The sequence below is a fragment of the Astatotilapia calliptera genome, chromosome 3, assembly GCF_900246225.1.
Source record: "Astatotilapia calliptera chromosome 3, fAstCal1.2, whole genome shotgun sequence".
Lineage (NCBI taxonomy): Eukaryota > Metazoa > Chordata > Actinopteri > Cichliformes > Cichlidae > Astatotilapia > Astatotilapia calliptera.
Window position 1 is genome coordinate 11,102,934 of NC_039304.1, and position 16,875 is coordinate 11,119,808.

At 39.9% G+C, this 16,875-nt stretch overlaps 1 protein-coding gene across 4 annotated transcripts in view; it reads left to right on the forward strand.

Moving 5' to 3' along the window:
* The window catches only part of pcxb (pyruvate carboxylase b), a 291,444-nt gene that overhangs the window by 138,869 nt on the left and 135,700 nt on the right, over positions 1-16,875 (forward strand). For all 4 annotated transcript variants that reach the window (XM_026161745.1, XM_026161746.1, XM_026161748.1 and 1 more), the window contains exon 12: positions 5,994-6,176. In XM_026161745.1, the coding sequence (XP_026017530.1) occupies positions 5,994-6,176 (183 nt within the window). The remainder of the gene's footprint in view (positions 1-5,993; positions 6,177-16,875) is intronic.

A 16,875-nucleotide genomic window follows, 5' to 3' on the forward strand; every position in this document is an offset into this window, starting at 1 on the left:
TCTCCAGTGTTGCAGGAGGCTGCAGCTGTATGGCAAGATTGTTATGACAAATATGTGGTATAATGCTGTGAGGTTACGTGTCTGAACTGGAGAAAATGAACACAGGCAAAGTGTGTAGGTTTGCATGTGAGGCAAAACTGTTTTTAATCTAACTTCCACTTTGATATCCAATCTGGATTTGATGACAATCTGTTGGGGATTTGACCTACTTTGGTACAAATTAAATTGACAGTATCCGAAAAGGGAATTTTGTTGCAGGTGCTGACCAGACCGTTGCCCTCCTTTTCCCTCCTGGTGGCGTTTCGTCCAGGATGGCACATCCGTATGTGGTGTTGCAAGGAGTTTTGATGTGTCTCAAGAGTGTGGAAGAGATGCTGTGAGATGGGCTCTTACATTATGAGAGAGAGAGCGAGACGACTCAGCAGGATGGCCAGTATCTGCTCCTCTTTGTGAGGAGGAACAGAGGGTCCCAGCATGTTTCTGACCACACTATGAGAACTGGACTCCATGAGGTGGCGTGAGGGCCCGGCATCCTGTTGTGGGATCTTAGTTCTGAATTTGCCAGAAAACGCCAAAACTGGCAGGCTCACTACAGGTGCCTCGTTCTCTTCGGAGATCAGAGCAGATTCACACTGAGCATGTATGATAGATGTGAAGGAGTCTGAAGAAGCAGAGTGTGGCTAAAGTCGTGTTATCATCCAGCATGACTGGTTTTGACAGAGGGTTAGAGAGAGCCTGGTGAAGCATATACTTGGAGGATCAAGGACGGTAGCCTGCGTGCTGTTAGGTACCAGGATGAAATTGGAGCTTATGCCGGTTCAAAGGCTTTGGCTTGTGGTGCGCAGAAATATGGTCAGCGTGTATAGGCAGCTCCTGGATGATTACATTGATGTCACTGACTGGCTCTCATGTACCTCTAAGGGGAACCCAAGAATTAGCCTATACAACGTATTGTATCAGTGGACCTGATATTAAAAATCACTGCAGACTGTTAGAGCTCTCTGATGCTCTGATCCAGGTCTGGGAGGAGAGATCCCAGGACACACTCTCACCAGGAGTGTGCTCAGACGTTGAGTGCATACATACTACTGAGCCATATTATGACACAACCTATTTCAGTGTGTGTGTTAATTTTTAAGTTTTTTTGAAGTCTTCTTAGACTCATGTCTTCCCTTTTTCTATTCCAGGAATGTTTAAAAATGGGTTTTAACTTCTGTTTGGACTGGTGCTCTTTGTTGGTACTCGGTAGCTACAGATAAATCTTTTCTTGTGCCAGATTTCTTATGAATCACTTGTATTGTCACTACATGTCATGAGTCTCACTTTGCAGAAAATTACTCCTTCTACTCTTGATCATATTGATATACTGTAGCAGCAAAAACATTGTAACATGCATATGGAGTATTTGCAGTCCTAGTTATCAGAGCTGCATCACCTCTGTGTTTGAGTCATAGCTGTAGTTTGAAAATACATTTTTTTTAATTTTTTTTTTATTCCATGTGCACAAGATTTCGGCTACTTAACAGTTCAGTGGTTTTGGTCCTTAATTCATCAAAATGTTTATGTGGGTGAGCAGTCTGCAGCACTCTTGCATTGCAGCCATGGTATTGTAATATGTGTTGAATGTGTTTTGGGATTGTCTTGCTGAATAAGCAACATTGTCCTTGAAGAAAACTCCACGTGCTCCGTATCTTGCACAGTGCACCAGGCACTGTTACGGGCTGCTCCTACATATAGCTGTCAAATCATCAGATCCTGCTTTTAGATTTAATCCAGTGTGATTTCAGTGGTGGTGCCCTCCTGTGCCTCCTCCTTGGAGATGTCCGTGGTCATCCTGAGATCAGGTTCATCAGCACATGTTGATCCAAATGTGAGACTGTATCGCTGTTCGGTGGCCCTAATAGTTTCAGAAACTTTGAGGTTTTTGCATGCCAACAACAAAGCCAGGATGTCAGGAACAGAATTGGCTTCGAGCTAATTACTGATCCGTCTCCCTCCTTTTCATCTTTTCAACCTCTGTATAAAAGAGTTCGCCAAGTACCGTTCTCATTATGCAGTGGGGTGTTGCTGAAACAGGCCCAGATGCCCAGTGAACCTCTGTGAAGACTATAGCCTGAATAAATCAAAAAGCAGCATCAGTTTGAGCATAAGCAATGCTAAGCGCTTTACTTGCCTCTGGGAGATCTAGCTTTTTGATATTAAATAACAGCGTGCAAGAAAAACCTGGACAGTTATCAGACAGCCAGTCACTTGAACATAGCACTCAGTGCAAACAACTGCATTTGTCTTGTGTGTGTGTGTGTGTGTGTGTGTGTGTGTGTATGCTTGGCCTGCAGCTTTATAGGATGACAGAACAATTTTAAAATATAGCCAGTCCACAATAAGGAAAGATTTAATGAGTAGTGGAAAAGTAAACAGATTGTAGATTTTCCCAGGGGTATTTGCACAGATGAGAGCTGGCAACGGCCTCAAGATGACTGTGGAAACAAACTGCCCTAGAGCCCCATTGGCAATACCGATAAGCCACAGTTGGCAGAGTACAGCCCATCAACAGAACTGTGGGATGGTTTTCTTTTTTCTCTTTGTGAGCAGCAGAAAAAGAAACCTAAGATATATTTGGGTTCGCTTTATTTCTGACTTTCTTTGTCATTTCAATTAGCAGAAAACATCACTGTTCCTGCTTTTTGTGCTTCAGTAAAATATTTCATTTACCACTCACTTTTTTTATTTTTTATTTGGGGGGGGGTAAACAATGCAAACAACACTGTAGAGATTGGACAATTTCAAGTAGATATTCCACGTCTTAATTTATCAGGCACTATTGAGAAGATTTGATCAACTTTTTACACAAGCATGGTTGAAACTTGGTCTAATATGTGCAGAGTAGCTTGTAAATTGTAAAATAAAAGTCTAAACATTTGAGATCTACTTGAGCAACACTTGAAGTGCTGATGACCAGCCCCATATCAAAGGGGAGATCCTTGAAATAGGATATTGCTCTCTGCAGGCAGTCGTTCTCCACTTGGTCTCCAGTTGAGTTGAAACAAATCAAAACTCCTCCTTGGTGGAGGACATCCAATGAATAAGTCATTCTTTGAAATATTAAATTCAAATTGAAAAATGCATCAATACTCATGGTATTTATTTAGTATTCAGCTTGATGATCAGATGTATTGATGTCTAAATTGCAGTTTCACATCTTTTACTTCCCTGCTGCGGCACTTAACTTGGCTTAAATGTTGCTTCTACATGTGCTCATTTGGGCTGATTTGGCTTTTTTTCAGTTTTGACACAGATACTGTGGGTTCTTGTCTGTCTTTCTAAGACGCCGTCCAGTTTATAGTGAACCTGCCTACAACCACAATTTCCATCATCGCCAACTTGTCCTTTTTTTTTTTCTTTTCTTTTTTTTTTAAACTGTTAAATCCATCAAGTGCAAAAATACTTGCACCAAAATGTGCAGTCCTAATTATTCTAGCTGCATCACCTCTTGTGCCAACTCTCATAACGCTTTGTTAGCACTCCTCTTAGCAAATTCTGCAGCGATTAAATGGTTAACTTTGTTCTACCACAAGTCACTGGTAAAGAAATGGCGTACAGATGTGTTGAGACACCCCTCGTTACTTTATATTTTGCTTCCAAGAAGCGTTAGATTTTTTTTAAAAATTTTTTTGTAAGCGAACAGTGCTCAAATTTTCCGAAGGCCTTTCAAAGTTTTTCTTTGAATTTTTAGTTTTCTGTTTATCCACGTAACACTGGAACCTTGTTCATGGGATGAACAGGTCTTGTGTTTATGCATACTACAATTTAATAAAGAGCCAATGTGAAATTCTGTCCTTGGATACACATGATTTGTTCCCATTTCTTTAGTCAAATCTGTAAAAATTGCTATAGCCAATAGTTTTTTAATGCATAAAATAGTATTTTTGCACCAACAGGGTGATTCCCAAAGAACCATTTGCCTAAAAAATGGCACATTTGAACAGACAAACCAGACAAATAGAAGACAAAGTAAGACGTGCCAGGCCTAAAACAAACTATCTACAGCAGATGAAGAGTATCTAAAAGTCACATCCTTGAGAAATGGACACGCCACAGACCTGACACAGGATCTGAGAGCTGCATCAGGCCCGTTAGTTTATCCTTCTGCTGTTCAGTGAAGCCTCAGAAATTGTCTCGGTGGAAGTGTGGCTGTGGAGAAGACTAAAAATTAGTGGCAACAGGTCTTATGGAGCGAGGAATCCAAATTTGAAAGATTTGGTTGAAATCATCATCGGCATGTATGGAGTAGGTCAGGAGGGAGGCACATCAGTGAGGGTCTACAGCCATCTTTAAGACATAGTGGGGGTCAGATGTTCCACCATGCAATATAGTCTAGAAAGGTTAAATGCAGAGAGGATTTTCCCCACAGGGATCAATAAAGTATACATATTACATTATTATTTAAATGCCATCAGTCATGGGTCGACCACCGCAGAGCCCGGACCTCAACATTAGTCTCTGGACAGAGAACAGAAGAAAAGGGAGCCACAGCCTACGAAGAGTTCTGAATGTCCTTTAAGAAGCCTGGAGAACTTTGACTAAAAGCTGCCTAAGAGCTCAGGCCATGTTGAATAAAGATGGTCATACTAAATACTGACTTTCAAGCTTTTCATTATGTTCTGTATTTATGTGTTTGCACATTAAATTGCTGCTCTGATTTTCCACTTCCCATGAAAAACAGAGATGAGGCTTGGCTTGATTTTTTTTTTTTTTTAAACATTACTATCACAAATTTATTTAGTTTTGTTTTTTTTAATGTGGCAGCGAGTTGTTTCACAGGAGAGGGGTCATACTAGATGAAATGTCGAGTTGTGGTGCAAATGATTAATGAAAAAATGTTATTATGAATGTTGACAGCTCTGCACTTCATCTGTTAATATTAGCAGCAGATCACCAGTGTGGCAAAACATTGTTATAATTATAATTTCGACTCCTCTTTCTCCTCCAGCCCTCAAGGGGCTCCATATGCTGTAGTGTTGGACACTCCTCATTCTCCTCTTCACTTCGCCTTCCTCTCTGCTCTCTTGCCAAGTGGTTTGGAACAGTTCAGCCTTTCTCACTCATCTCATGCTCGTTTTCTTCACTCTCATCTCGTTATTTTCCTCTTCTTGTATATCTGGCCTCCATTATTTTCAGTGTATGTTACGTTATGCTGAGGTTTTAGGCACCTGGTAGATGTGATGCTTCAATGTCTGTTGTTTAAATGACAGCCCTGTCAGAAGGAGCAGAATGTTTTAGCTTTTGGTCTTTTAAAGTTAACTTTTATATTTTAAATGAGGGAGTGATGAGAGACATGTGACTAAGCTTGAAAGGCTTCATTTGAATCTAACACACTGTTACATTTCAGTGCACTGAGACACCAGGATACTTTTTCTGCCTGGCTCCTTAATATGCTTTTTTTCAGGGTCTGAATAGATGTGCCTGCACTGGTCATTGATCCCAGCTCAAACAGTGATTGCAGGGACATATACCAGTATTGTCTGTTTCCAAAGTAGTGAAAATACAACCAGTTAATAGCAGTTTCAATAGCAGAAATAACACAAATGTTAGTGCTTCCTGTAAAATATATCGAAGAGGAATAGCTGGGGGGGGAAATGCATTCAGTAGCATTACTAGACCTTGCAGGGTAATACAATAATATCCCTAATGAGAACACTAAATCTTGTATTGGCAAATTATCCAAGTGTATTATCTTGCCAACTGCAGAAAAATCCAATGTAATGAAATCCACAAAAATACTGTGCATATATTGTTTTGCACATTTGTTTATTGTTAATGAACAAATCAGAAATTGCAGAAATTGAGAATTTGTCCTGAGTGTACAGAAAATGTGTTATATATTGATAACAGACTATCAATAATGACCTTTTTTCTATATTAAATGTCTCTCTTGTGCAATGACAGACATTTTCCTTCAAAAATATTAACCTGTGCCGTGTTCTTCCTGCCAGGTCTTCCGAAGCGGCGAGGGCATGGGCATCCGTCTGGACAGCGCCTCAGCCTTCCAGGGTGCCGTCATTTCTCCACACTATGACTCATTACTAGTGAAAGTCATCGCCAGCGGAAAGGACCTGAACACAGCAGCTTCCAAGATGAGCCGAGCTCTGGCTGAGTTCAGAGTGAGAGGGGTTAAGGTAGGACATTCGGCCAAGTGCGCTCCAAAGGGTTCCAACTTTGTGCATGTTTTTCCTGGTTTAATTTGCTTTTCTAGCTGTTGTTTGGCTAGTTGAGCTGATGAGGAAACTCGGGAACTAATGAACATTTTGGCATGGGGATTGATTCTTTCACAGCTCGGATATAAATTGAATTCTACTCTGTGTATTGGTGGCTGGCATGGTAAGAGCCCGTCTAAAACTACTCAGGGTAGTTTAGATTAATGGTGTGATGCATTTAAAGCTGAAAGAGAGCGAGTGTGTACTCAGTTGCTGCAGAGTGCCACAGCTAAGAAGTGGTGCGCTTAGTCTTGGACACTTAGCCTGTGTGACCTTTCTGGCTGATTACATGGTTTATGTTGCTCTTTATTTCTTGGCTTTCCGACTGAAAACACACTCTGCCTGTGTCAGAAGGTGCCAGTTGTTGTTGGCTTATAGCAGTTTTGTCACAACAACTTGCACTTGTTAAGGTAGTGCTATCCACCTTTCATAACACTGCAGCCCATACACAGAAACACAAGTGCATTACTGCTGCTGGTGAGGGAGAAACACAAGCCTGGGAGTTTATTTCCCACTTGCAGAACAAAGAGAAAGATGTAAACGATGTGGGGCGATCGTGGCTCAAAAGTTGGCAGTTTGTCTCGTAATCGGAAGGTTGCTGGTTCGAGCCCCGGCTTGGACGGTCTCGGTCGTTGTGTCCTTGGGCAAGACACTTCACCTGTTGCCTACTGGTGGTGGTCAGAGGGCCCGGTGGCGCTAGTCTCCGGCAGCCTCGTCTCTGTCAGTGCGCCCCAGGGTGGCTGTGGCTACAATGTAGCTTGCCATCGTGTGTGTGTGTGTGTGTGTGTGTGTGGATGACAGGATGTGTAAAGCGCTTTGGGGTCCTTAGGGACTAGTAAAGCGCTATACGGGCTCTTATAGCGCTGTGTGTTTGCATGTGCGCCTCACACGTTTTTATTAAACCGCGGTGAAACAGATGAAATGTGTTTTTAATCCAATTATGACAACTTGCATTTTATTCATTAATAAGAAAACAATTTAAACCCCCTCAATCCATGTGACTGTGATCAGTAACTGCTGAGACGACCATCAAAACATTCCTGTTAAACTTTGTACAATGTTACATTGATAAATGGAAACCTCTATATTTTTTTTATTTATGTGCCAGCATAATAACATTTAGCATTTTATAAACACTAAAAATGGCTAACATGTTATAAAACCAATTAATAGTTGAATTAGACAAGCACAAGATTTTTATTTTTTTTTGTAATTTGGATTTCCTGTTGCTGTCATCATTCACACATTTCACAGCACATTTAAATGTGCAATTTTCTCTCCTCAATTAAAAATTAACACGATGAGTCTAATCCAACATATACATGCAGCTCAAAACATGTGCCTTTTTCTCCACTGAGAGGTAAATGGTGTTTTTAATCTTTAATCTGGCAACAATGTATAACAGTGTATCAGAGAGCCAAGTCTCTGATGTTTTTGTTGTAAGATTAGGTCGGGCAATAGATGCAAATATTCACTGAAGTGAAAAACTTGATTTGAAATCTTTAGGGTTTTGGTAAGTAGACAAAGTCAGCTTCGTGAATAATTCAGTATCAAAATATCTGATCTTAAGCTGTGGGTAAGAGAAAAGATGCTTTCCAGTTTATTTAAGTTAACATAAACAGAAAATGTCATTAATGATTTCAAAGCAAAAAAGGTTGCAAAGTTTCATTACATCCATAAATCCTCTCTGTGGTCTTTTTCCACCGTACAATGAACATGGCTAAATGCAACAAAAGGTTGAAAATAGGTGACTTATTTTAGGATAACAAAGTCTACAAGTTTACATTTTATGAAATTTAAATTGGTTCAAGCAAAAAACAAAAACAAAAATGAAAAATCAATTGTAGTTTGTAATTAACCTGGTTGGAAGACAAAGTGCAGCCTTGCTTTTGTGTAACAGTTAGAAAAGTTGCATCAGCTGTGGAAGATGTAGATGAAGCTGTTGGAGCAGCTGGGTAATGGAAAGATTGCAGAAGTTGTTTGGATATACAGAGATGGGCTGGAGATAAATTTATTTTTGTCATCTTATCCTTGAGTAGTCTCTCTTTCCAAGGTTGAATTCATGCGATGGCTGAAATGCAGAATGTTTCGGAGAGGGTTTCAGACATGCATGTGGCCAATCGGTGGATTTGCTCATGCTGAGGTCTTCAGTATTTCATATTTTGAATCATACTTGAAAAAAATCACTTTTTTCGTGTGTGTGTAAAAGGGTTTAATGGAGGGAAATGTGCAATGCTTAGGAATAGTGTATCTGAGCATGTATATCACACATACTTTGAGGTTTGTCCATTTTGGGTTGTTATACTGAGTATAAGACTGAAGTGCTGATACCTGTGTGTGTTGCAAAAAAGGTGATCTGAATGTACAGGTTGGACCTAGAGCAGGGCGATATGACCACAACTATTTATCACGATATACATTTGAAAATTTGTGATAAAGATATAACTGACGATATAATTGACACTAGAAAAAACACTTTACAACTCCACAACTTTGTTTTTGTTTATTTTGCACTAATAATGTGTTTTCACTTAAACAAGCAGCTGTTTTTTTTTATGTGCATTAAAGTCGCTGACAGTTTAACCAAAAGGCATTTTCAGTGGAAATCGGCCGACATATCCTCAGCATAACCATGTATAATATCCACAAAACTTAAAGAGGTTATACACACGCACAACACGGTAATATTATGTTGAAGCACAGTACGTATCACTCCGCGAGGCTCCTGCCTATGGTAGCCTTAATGCTCTGACAATCCATCAAGCGGTGCGGCTTCGTAGGTTAGCAAAGTCGTACTAAAACATTTGATAGATTTTCGAGCGCCGTGTACGACATAAAATCATTTCGAGGTCAGTAAACACAACCAGAATTCATACATAAGGCACACGGGATTATAAGGGGCACTGTCGATTTTCAGAAAAATCAAAGGATTGATTTTAAGTGTGCCATATTTTCCAAACAACACTTTAATAACGACGGCCCGCTAGCATGTGCTACCAAAAATAGAGCTTTGTTGTGTATCTGACGGACAAAAGCTAAACCAGTTCCACACCACTGAAGTTGCAGCATTTTTACAAACTAATTCTGGTTCATTCGTTTTATTCAACGATCCGCTTTCGCCCTTTTCATTCTCCGTCGCCGCCATACTTTTTCAGCCACGTGCGTATGAACACAAAGGCACCGCGCCTACGTGCTTTACCCATATTCTATTGCGATATTTTGTTTTCTTATCCAACATTATATCGGTATTACCGTGAACGGTATGATATGGCCCAGCCCTAGTTGGACCCCTGGCACAGTGGTGCAGCCAAGTGTGTAAAGTCTTAGGATTGAAACGCTGAATCTGCTGTTAATGCTGGACTGTTTTTGTTATTCCATCTTTCAAGTGGTCCAGTGAAGCCAGAGCTGTGTGGAAATGCCGTTTCTTATGCAGGAATGCCACACATTGATAATAACTCTTATTTATTTATTTAATTTAAGTAATTGTTTGAAAACGGTGCCCAAAACATGCACATAAAAATAAATTATTATGAACAAAAGCTTGGAGTAAATGAAAGCAACACTGAAGCTTGAAGCTTTAGCTTGTTATACTGAGTGTTTAACCTACTTTCAATGGCGATACTTTTTTATAACTAACTTTGATGTAAAACAGAAACAAGGTTATCGGTGTGCAAAGGCTTTTTCTTATGTTGTTAAGAGCTGATGAGGATGGTGTGCGCCACACGTCAGCTACCCAGTGTGACCTTGCTCAGTGCCTTTTACATCTGAGGAGGAATAGCCTTCTTTCTGTTCTGTATCAGCATACTCCTGTAAAAGCTCTGAGCCTCATGGACACCGGCAGAGAATGGGACATTGAACATCACGTAACAAGGCCTGAAATTAAAATTGTTCGTGTAAAGAATGCTGGTGGCGGGCAGGAAACCATGACAACAGTTTTCGTAGAGGTTTTTTGAGGAGAACTGGCAGCTTGCTTTTGCTACCGTTCAGTTTTAGGTTTGCTTGCATGGGTGTTTATGTCCCAGGGTTGAAGAATTCAAGGACTCGTTCCTTTAATTATTTCACAAACAAAAACATTCTTCACCAAAGTGTGAACAAAGACTTGCTTTTTCTTCCATACATTGCTTTTACCTGCGTTTAAGACACTGGTTGTCATTTCTCTGATCTGTGTTTTAGCTGCTGCAGGCTCAAATTGTTCTGCTGTGCCATGTTATCAAGGACTCTTCAAATCTTGCTCTTTGCTGATTTCTAAATCACCTTCTGCAATGACCTCTGTTCTATTTATCCTTCATCCTCTTTTCTAGTTTCATACTGGTGAGTGAAATCACCTTGAATTTTTTTTCTCTTAACATGAAACACACTCACACATGCACAGCCCACATGCTGCAGCAGCACCCACCTGATACCACAAGTACTAATCTGTCTTCATATAGACTTTTACAGTAAAAAACAGCAGCGCTTCAATTCCTGTGAATCTGGGTACTCCACTGTTGTGGTTACAGTAGGTCTCAGCGTAACCGCAGCTATGGCAGTCATAGTAGAGTCTCAGCATGTTAAGAGCACTTTTACCTTGGAAATAAAAGTTAAAACTAGAGAGTGCACTCAACAACAAAGTTTGAGCTGCTCAGTTGAAGCGGCTGCCTGCTGTGCTGCGTTGTGTAGAATTGTGTTTGACATTTCAGATGTGTTTACCTTCTGTTTCTCTATACAGTATGCGTCCACATGTGCGCATGTCTATCAGCATCTCTGTGTATGTGCAATGATTGCGAGCACACAGCTCCCCAAAGAAGAATACGTGTGTTAGGCAGGGAAATGTCACGCATTCAGCGTCAAAAAGGCAAGAGACGGGAAGAAAGATGGATGAAAGCAACAGGACATGAGGCAGGAGGTTGAGGGTGGATGGATAGGAGGAAACATTAAAAGGCCAATCAAGATGGAAAGAGTGCAACATACATTTGGTAAGCTGGGGTCTGTGGACACCCGTGTACTCTGCTAGTCAGTGTCGAGAAGATTTATGGAAAAGTTAAAACCTGTTGCTTTAACCTAACTGTTTGACAACACATTTATTTAAAATTAATTAGGTTTGCGGATTAGTCTATTTATTTTTTAAAGAAAACTTTGAAGGATGCTAACTACAAAAATCTCATCAGTAAAATTAATTCTACCCGTGCTGAAACAGTGCACAGGATTGCAGGAAAGCAGCACATCTTACTGTAATGCACCAAATCTGTCAGTAAACCTCAGCCTTTGAGCAGCAGGAGAGCTTGGGTCTAAAGATGTAAAATGACCCATTTTTAGCATTTATACACTTAAATCACTTGCACTTAATCAATGCATATGAAGTTGGATAGAAATTGGATGTTAGCATTGTGAAATTATCTCCACTATAGTTGAAAATTATAACGTTTGGATATTAGTCATACCAATTTCTCACTCTGAACCAGTGCTTCCCAGCCTTTTGTAACCACAGCACATATTGCACATTAGAGAAATCACCCAGCACACTACCAAACAAAAATGTCACCAAAACAATGTTGATCATTTTTCCCTGCGCACCAGGTATAGCAGAATTGGCTCTGTTCGTCCCCAGTATACCTTTGTTGCTTTTTTTCTGACCACTACTCAAGCTAGGGCCTTCATCTGGATCGTAATTTTCTCCAGGACTCGGGTCAGGATGGCTACTTTATCTATTGCTATTATGTGCTGCATTGTCTAACTCACAGCATGATTATTATGTAATTTCTTCTTCGTCTTCTTCTGTTTTACTGGCAGTTAGCAACCTATTTAATTAGAGCAGGTAGTAGTACTGCCCTCTAGTGGAAGAGAACGTAATTGTTCAGCCAGTACTCACGCCAGTCGCTTAAAGCAGCGGTCCCCAACCTTTTTTGCGCCACGGACCGGTTTATCCGCGACAATATTTTCATGGACCGGCCTTTAAGGTGTCGCGGATAAATACAACAAAATAAAACCAGTACCGGTACCGAAAAAAAGGTTTATTCATAACACACGTGAAAAGACCCAGGAAAACAGAGTAAACGATAAAGACGATGACAAAATAACGCTGAAAACCGATAAAAACCCTGAAAACCATACATTTCACACCTGAGCCTCAACTCTCGCGGCCCGGTACCAAATGACTCACGGACCGGTACCGGTCCGAGGCCCGGGGGTTGGGGACCACTGGCTTAAAGTACTAATCAGGTGGAACCAGATAATCTTGCACGGCACACCTGATCGTTTCTCACGGCACACCTATGTGCCGCAACACAGTGGTTGGGAAACACTGCTCCAAAGTGTAATGGCAAATTTTATTCTATGTATTGATCACATATTTCAACAGTATCACTTTATTAATAGTAAAATCAATTTGTCACTAGTTCTATGCATGTAGGATTTTATCACACCTTCACAGTGGGGCCATTGTATGTGGGTTAGAGACATTCAGGCGCCGTGGGTAAGGGAGGTGATGGTTGGTCGTAATTCTCCTTTGGGGGAGGATGAGCTGATCTGGGAGGTATAGAGCTACGTGATGTACTTTGCAATTTTCTTTGAGTTTGGTCAGGTTGCATAAAAGAGATCAGGGCGGCGGCCATCGTCAGAGACCACTTTGGCGTTTCTCCATGTTGCAACATATTATTAAACCCACCTTAAAAGATGTTCACTGGCATTTGCAGTTTCCACAGCAGAACTTAATGATGACATCAGTGATTTCAGAAGCAAATACACTTTTTTTTTTTTAATGGTTTCTGCGCATGTTCTTGCTAATTCCTGTGTTTTCTGTGACAAAAATTATTACCTAAAGGAGGAGAAAAATAATAGTTAGGGTCAAGTCTGATCTCCAACAATCCAATCAGTCAAGTTTTGTAACTGTGGGGATTTCAATATTGTAAAATTTTCCACTTCTGTTCTTTGGAGGTGACTTTTTTTTTTTTGCCTTTCACAGGTGGTTTTATATCAGTTGATGTTTAACCATGCTCTGTAAGGGTGAGATGACCTCAGTTTCTTGCATCGTTTGTGAGAGACGGATGGAAACTGTTGGGGCAGAACAGTGGGGTTTCTATTCAGAGAGGCTCTTTGAAGAATTTAGTAATGTTTCGCTTCATTATAGTCTGAGAGATCACAGGCTTCATCTCAAGATTGCCTCTGACTTTTCCCTCTGTTCCTTATTTGAATGAAATCTTTAGTTTTGACTTTGTTTTGCATAGATTAGATGGAGTTACTGCAGAATTTTTCACATAAAAACGTGATATACAATATAAAAAACCTTTAACTGGAGTGTTCAAGTGAATTATGGCTACTGTGAATGTCAATGCTCACACTATGCAGTTATCAGTGGAGCAGTTGGCGTGGAGAAATGATAGAAATGAACCAAAACTGTCGTCGTACCTTTCATGTTGACACTGTTTTTCCCCTTTTTTGTGGAGGTTGCTGATAGTGTTGTAGTGACACAGGTTAATTTTAGATATCAGAACACCAGTAATCCATCCTGAAACTGTTTTGTTTCCACGCTGGTTTCATTTTCGCCAGTCTGATCTGTGTGTCGGGGTTTACACAGCATTTCCCAGGGCTTATTCTTTCATATCTTCCTGTTTTATCATACACTTCTTTCTCTGCTTGTAAACAGTCCTTTCACACTTTATTTTATTCTCTTCTGTGATGCTCTCCCCCCTTCTACAACCGTTTGACCTCAGCCTGCTTTCAAGAGCAAACTTATCTTCTTTAGTTTCAGAGTGCTGAGCCTCATAACGGTTCACCGAGTCGGTCACATGAGTTGTTCTTTTTTCCCCCCACATGAGCTTTTGTTTTCTCATATCTCCATTTATTTCTTATACCTTTAGTCTGTCCTCCAAAACCCAAACATTAACCCTTTTTTGTTAGTTATACCGATGAATTGTGACTAGGGCTGAACGATTATGGAAAATAATCTAATTGCGATTTTTTGCCCCAATATTGCGATTGCGATGCGATATGCGATTATTTTTTAAGGTATTTGTCTTCTGTATTATTAAACAAAGACAAGCAATACATCATATAGTATGGCCAATACTATATTACATTAATTTTAAACTGTTCTTTCCTGGAAGACAGACCTCTGTTATGATGACATGAGGTGATGCATGAATTGATGACTGACATTTTTATTTAACTTCTTCAATCACAACAGTATATTTGAACATACACAATAGTTTATTTTTAGCTTACAAACATCTGAGCATAAAGTGCTGACAAGGAACCCTGGTGTAAACATTAAAATGAAAGTCAGTACAATGTGCAGATTGCAGAAATATACATAAAAAAAATCAGTGGCTTTACCACACTCAGTTTTTCGACATCTGTGAACTACTAGACAGTCATTCAATTAAAAAATAATATTAAATAAATAAAACTAATAAATAAAAAATACACACATCTTACTGATCTCTGCAGTCAGTAACATTACACATAAAGTGCAAACATAATAGCAATTGTATAAACACACACACAAACACGCCTTTAAAGTTTAAAGGCGTGAAATTGGACGGTCTAGTTCTGATTAGCGTCACCGCTGTCTCGGTGGAGTTTAATAAACTCGGCCGTCTGCTTCTTGCTATCTAAAATATAACCAGACACTGGCGTAAATTCTCGACTGTCTCATATTTCTGTTTAATAAGTTTTCTGTTTGACGTTTAGTCAGCTGTGTGAAAACCAAGGAGGAACCCACCCGGGGGATTAATAAAGTTTTATTTTATCTAATCTAATAACTTTAATCTCAGCCAAACCGATTTACTCACGAACAAACAAAACACTGAAAAAAGCCCAACAATAACATTTTTAGGTTGTCTAAGTGACATATATTACGTTTAACCCGAGCAGCGAAACTCCGCGGTGATCTGAAAATGATGTGCCGGGAGTTGTGCCGTTCTCGGCCGCATCAGTAACCCTCGAGCTCCCGGCTAGCTGTCGAGCTGGTGGGTAGCAGACGCCTCTGAAAACGTCGAAGCACTTTTGCAAATATGGGATATCTTGATAAACCGAGCAGATATTTGATGTTTACACAACTACTTTCTCGCCTGAAAATATGTTAAAAGTTTATTTTGTGACCCAGAAAGATTAGTATGAGTAATTTTAAAACTTAGTAGCGGCCGCCATTGCTGGAAACTGGAGTTTGGCTGGGCCGCGCTATGAATTCTGGGATATGGTAGTAATTTGGACAGCCTTCGGCGCGTCGCTGTGACGTAATCGGTCTACAAATGCGGCCTCAGGAGGATGCAGCCCATGAATTGTATAATATAATCGCAGTATAATCGCAGCCTTTGCGGTTAGAAAATTGCACTTGATCATGTCGCGATATTATCGCAAATGCGATATATCGTTCAGCCCTAATTGTGACAGATAAAACCCAAATATAGAACTGCAACCTTTGAGCTCATATAAATCAGTAGTCTGGGCTTTTTATGTATAGCAGGTTTTTTTTTACTTCTGAGTTTCAGTGTGCCGCACCATAAATGTAGACGTAAATCCTCTCATATCAAAAGTGTTAAGACCTTTTTTTAAATGAGCATCATGTACAAATGTAAGCATCTCTGTGTGGCTACGTGTTATAAACTACTGGTGAATATATAGCCTGAAAAGTAAAAAAGTAAATACAAATAAGCATTGGAAAGACTGAGATCCCTGTACCAGATAATTTTTCCTATTTATCAGTTATCTCTTCTTTCTTTGCTTTCATGCTGCTGTTTTAGTAGCCTGAAGATCATGTTGACCAGGTAACAGGATGATCCTTTCTTCCATCTGTTGTGGCCCGAAGTTCCTCCAACAACTACACTTCTTTATTTTTTATTTTTTTGATCCGGGATAATTTAAATAGCATCTACGAAGAGCAGAGAGACAGGAAATCCATCTCATCTGACTTTTCAGTAGGAGGAATAAGTGGTTTAGATTCACTGTGAAACACAAACACACACGCTTGCTTTTTGTCACACACAGTCATGCACTCTAAATCTCATATGAAATAACACAGTGTCTCCAGGGGCTGGGTTATCTGTCTATCTCCTCTTCATTTCACACCTCTAAACAACCACTTGCACGGTACTTAATCACATGAATAGCTTTGTAATTGTGTGTGTGTCTTAAACAGCGTGCCTTTCATGTTTTTGTGAATCTTGAACACACTTTTGTTTTATAATTAAGCGCTAGTCCTGAAAAGCCTAATTTGAGGAAATTCAACAAAAGGTCAAGAACATTGAAATCCAATTACTGCATGGGAATAAAGTCGTGGGGAATGTGGGAATGCTGGATGACTTTAAAGATACTGAGAAAAATATTAAATATATTAAAAAATATAAAAGGCCGTGATGGAAAAGAAAAGTGGACACGTGAAACATTTTTAGTGGTTTGACAAAGTGAAAAAGTCTCCAAACAACTTTAAATCCAACTTTCTCTCATTTTACCTGTTTAATGCTATCTATATATTTAAAATCTTTTAAAGGTCGGACGCACAAATCACTTTGAGCATGCTGGACATGGACATATTAAAGAATCTACCGGCAAAGTTGCTAAAGCTGGCCAGAGTTTGGAGCCAGCTGCAAATCAGCAGTGTTGATTTGAGCAAAGGATCACAGCAGTTAGGATGGAGATGAGCGAA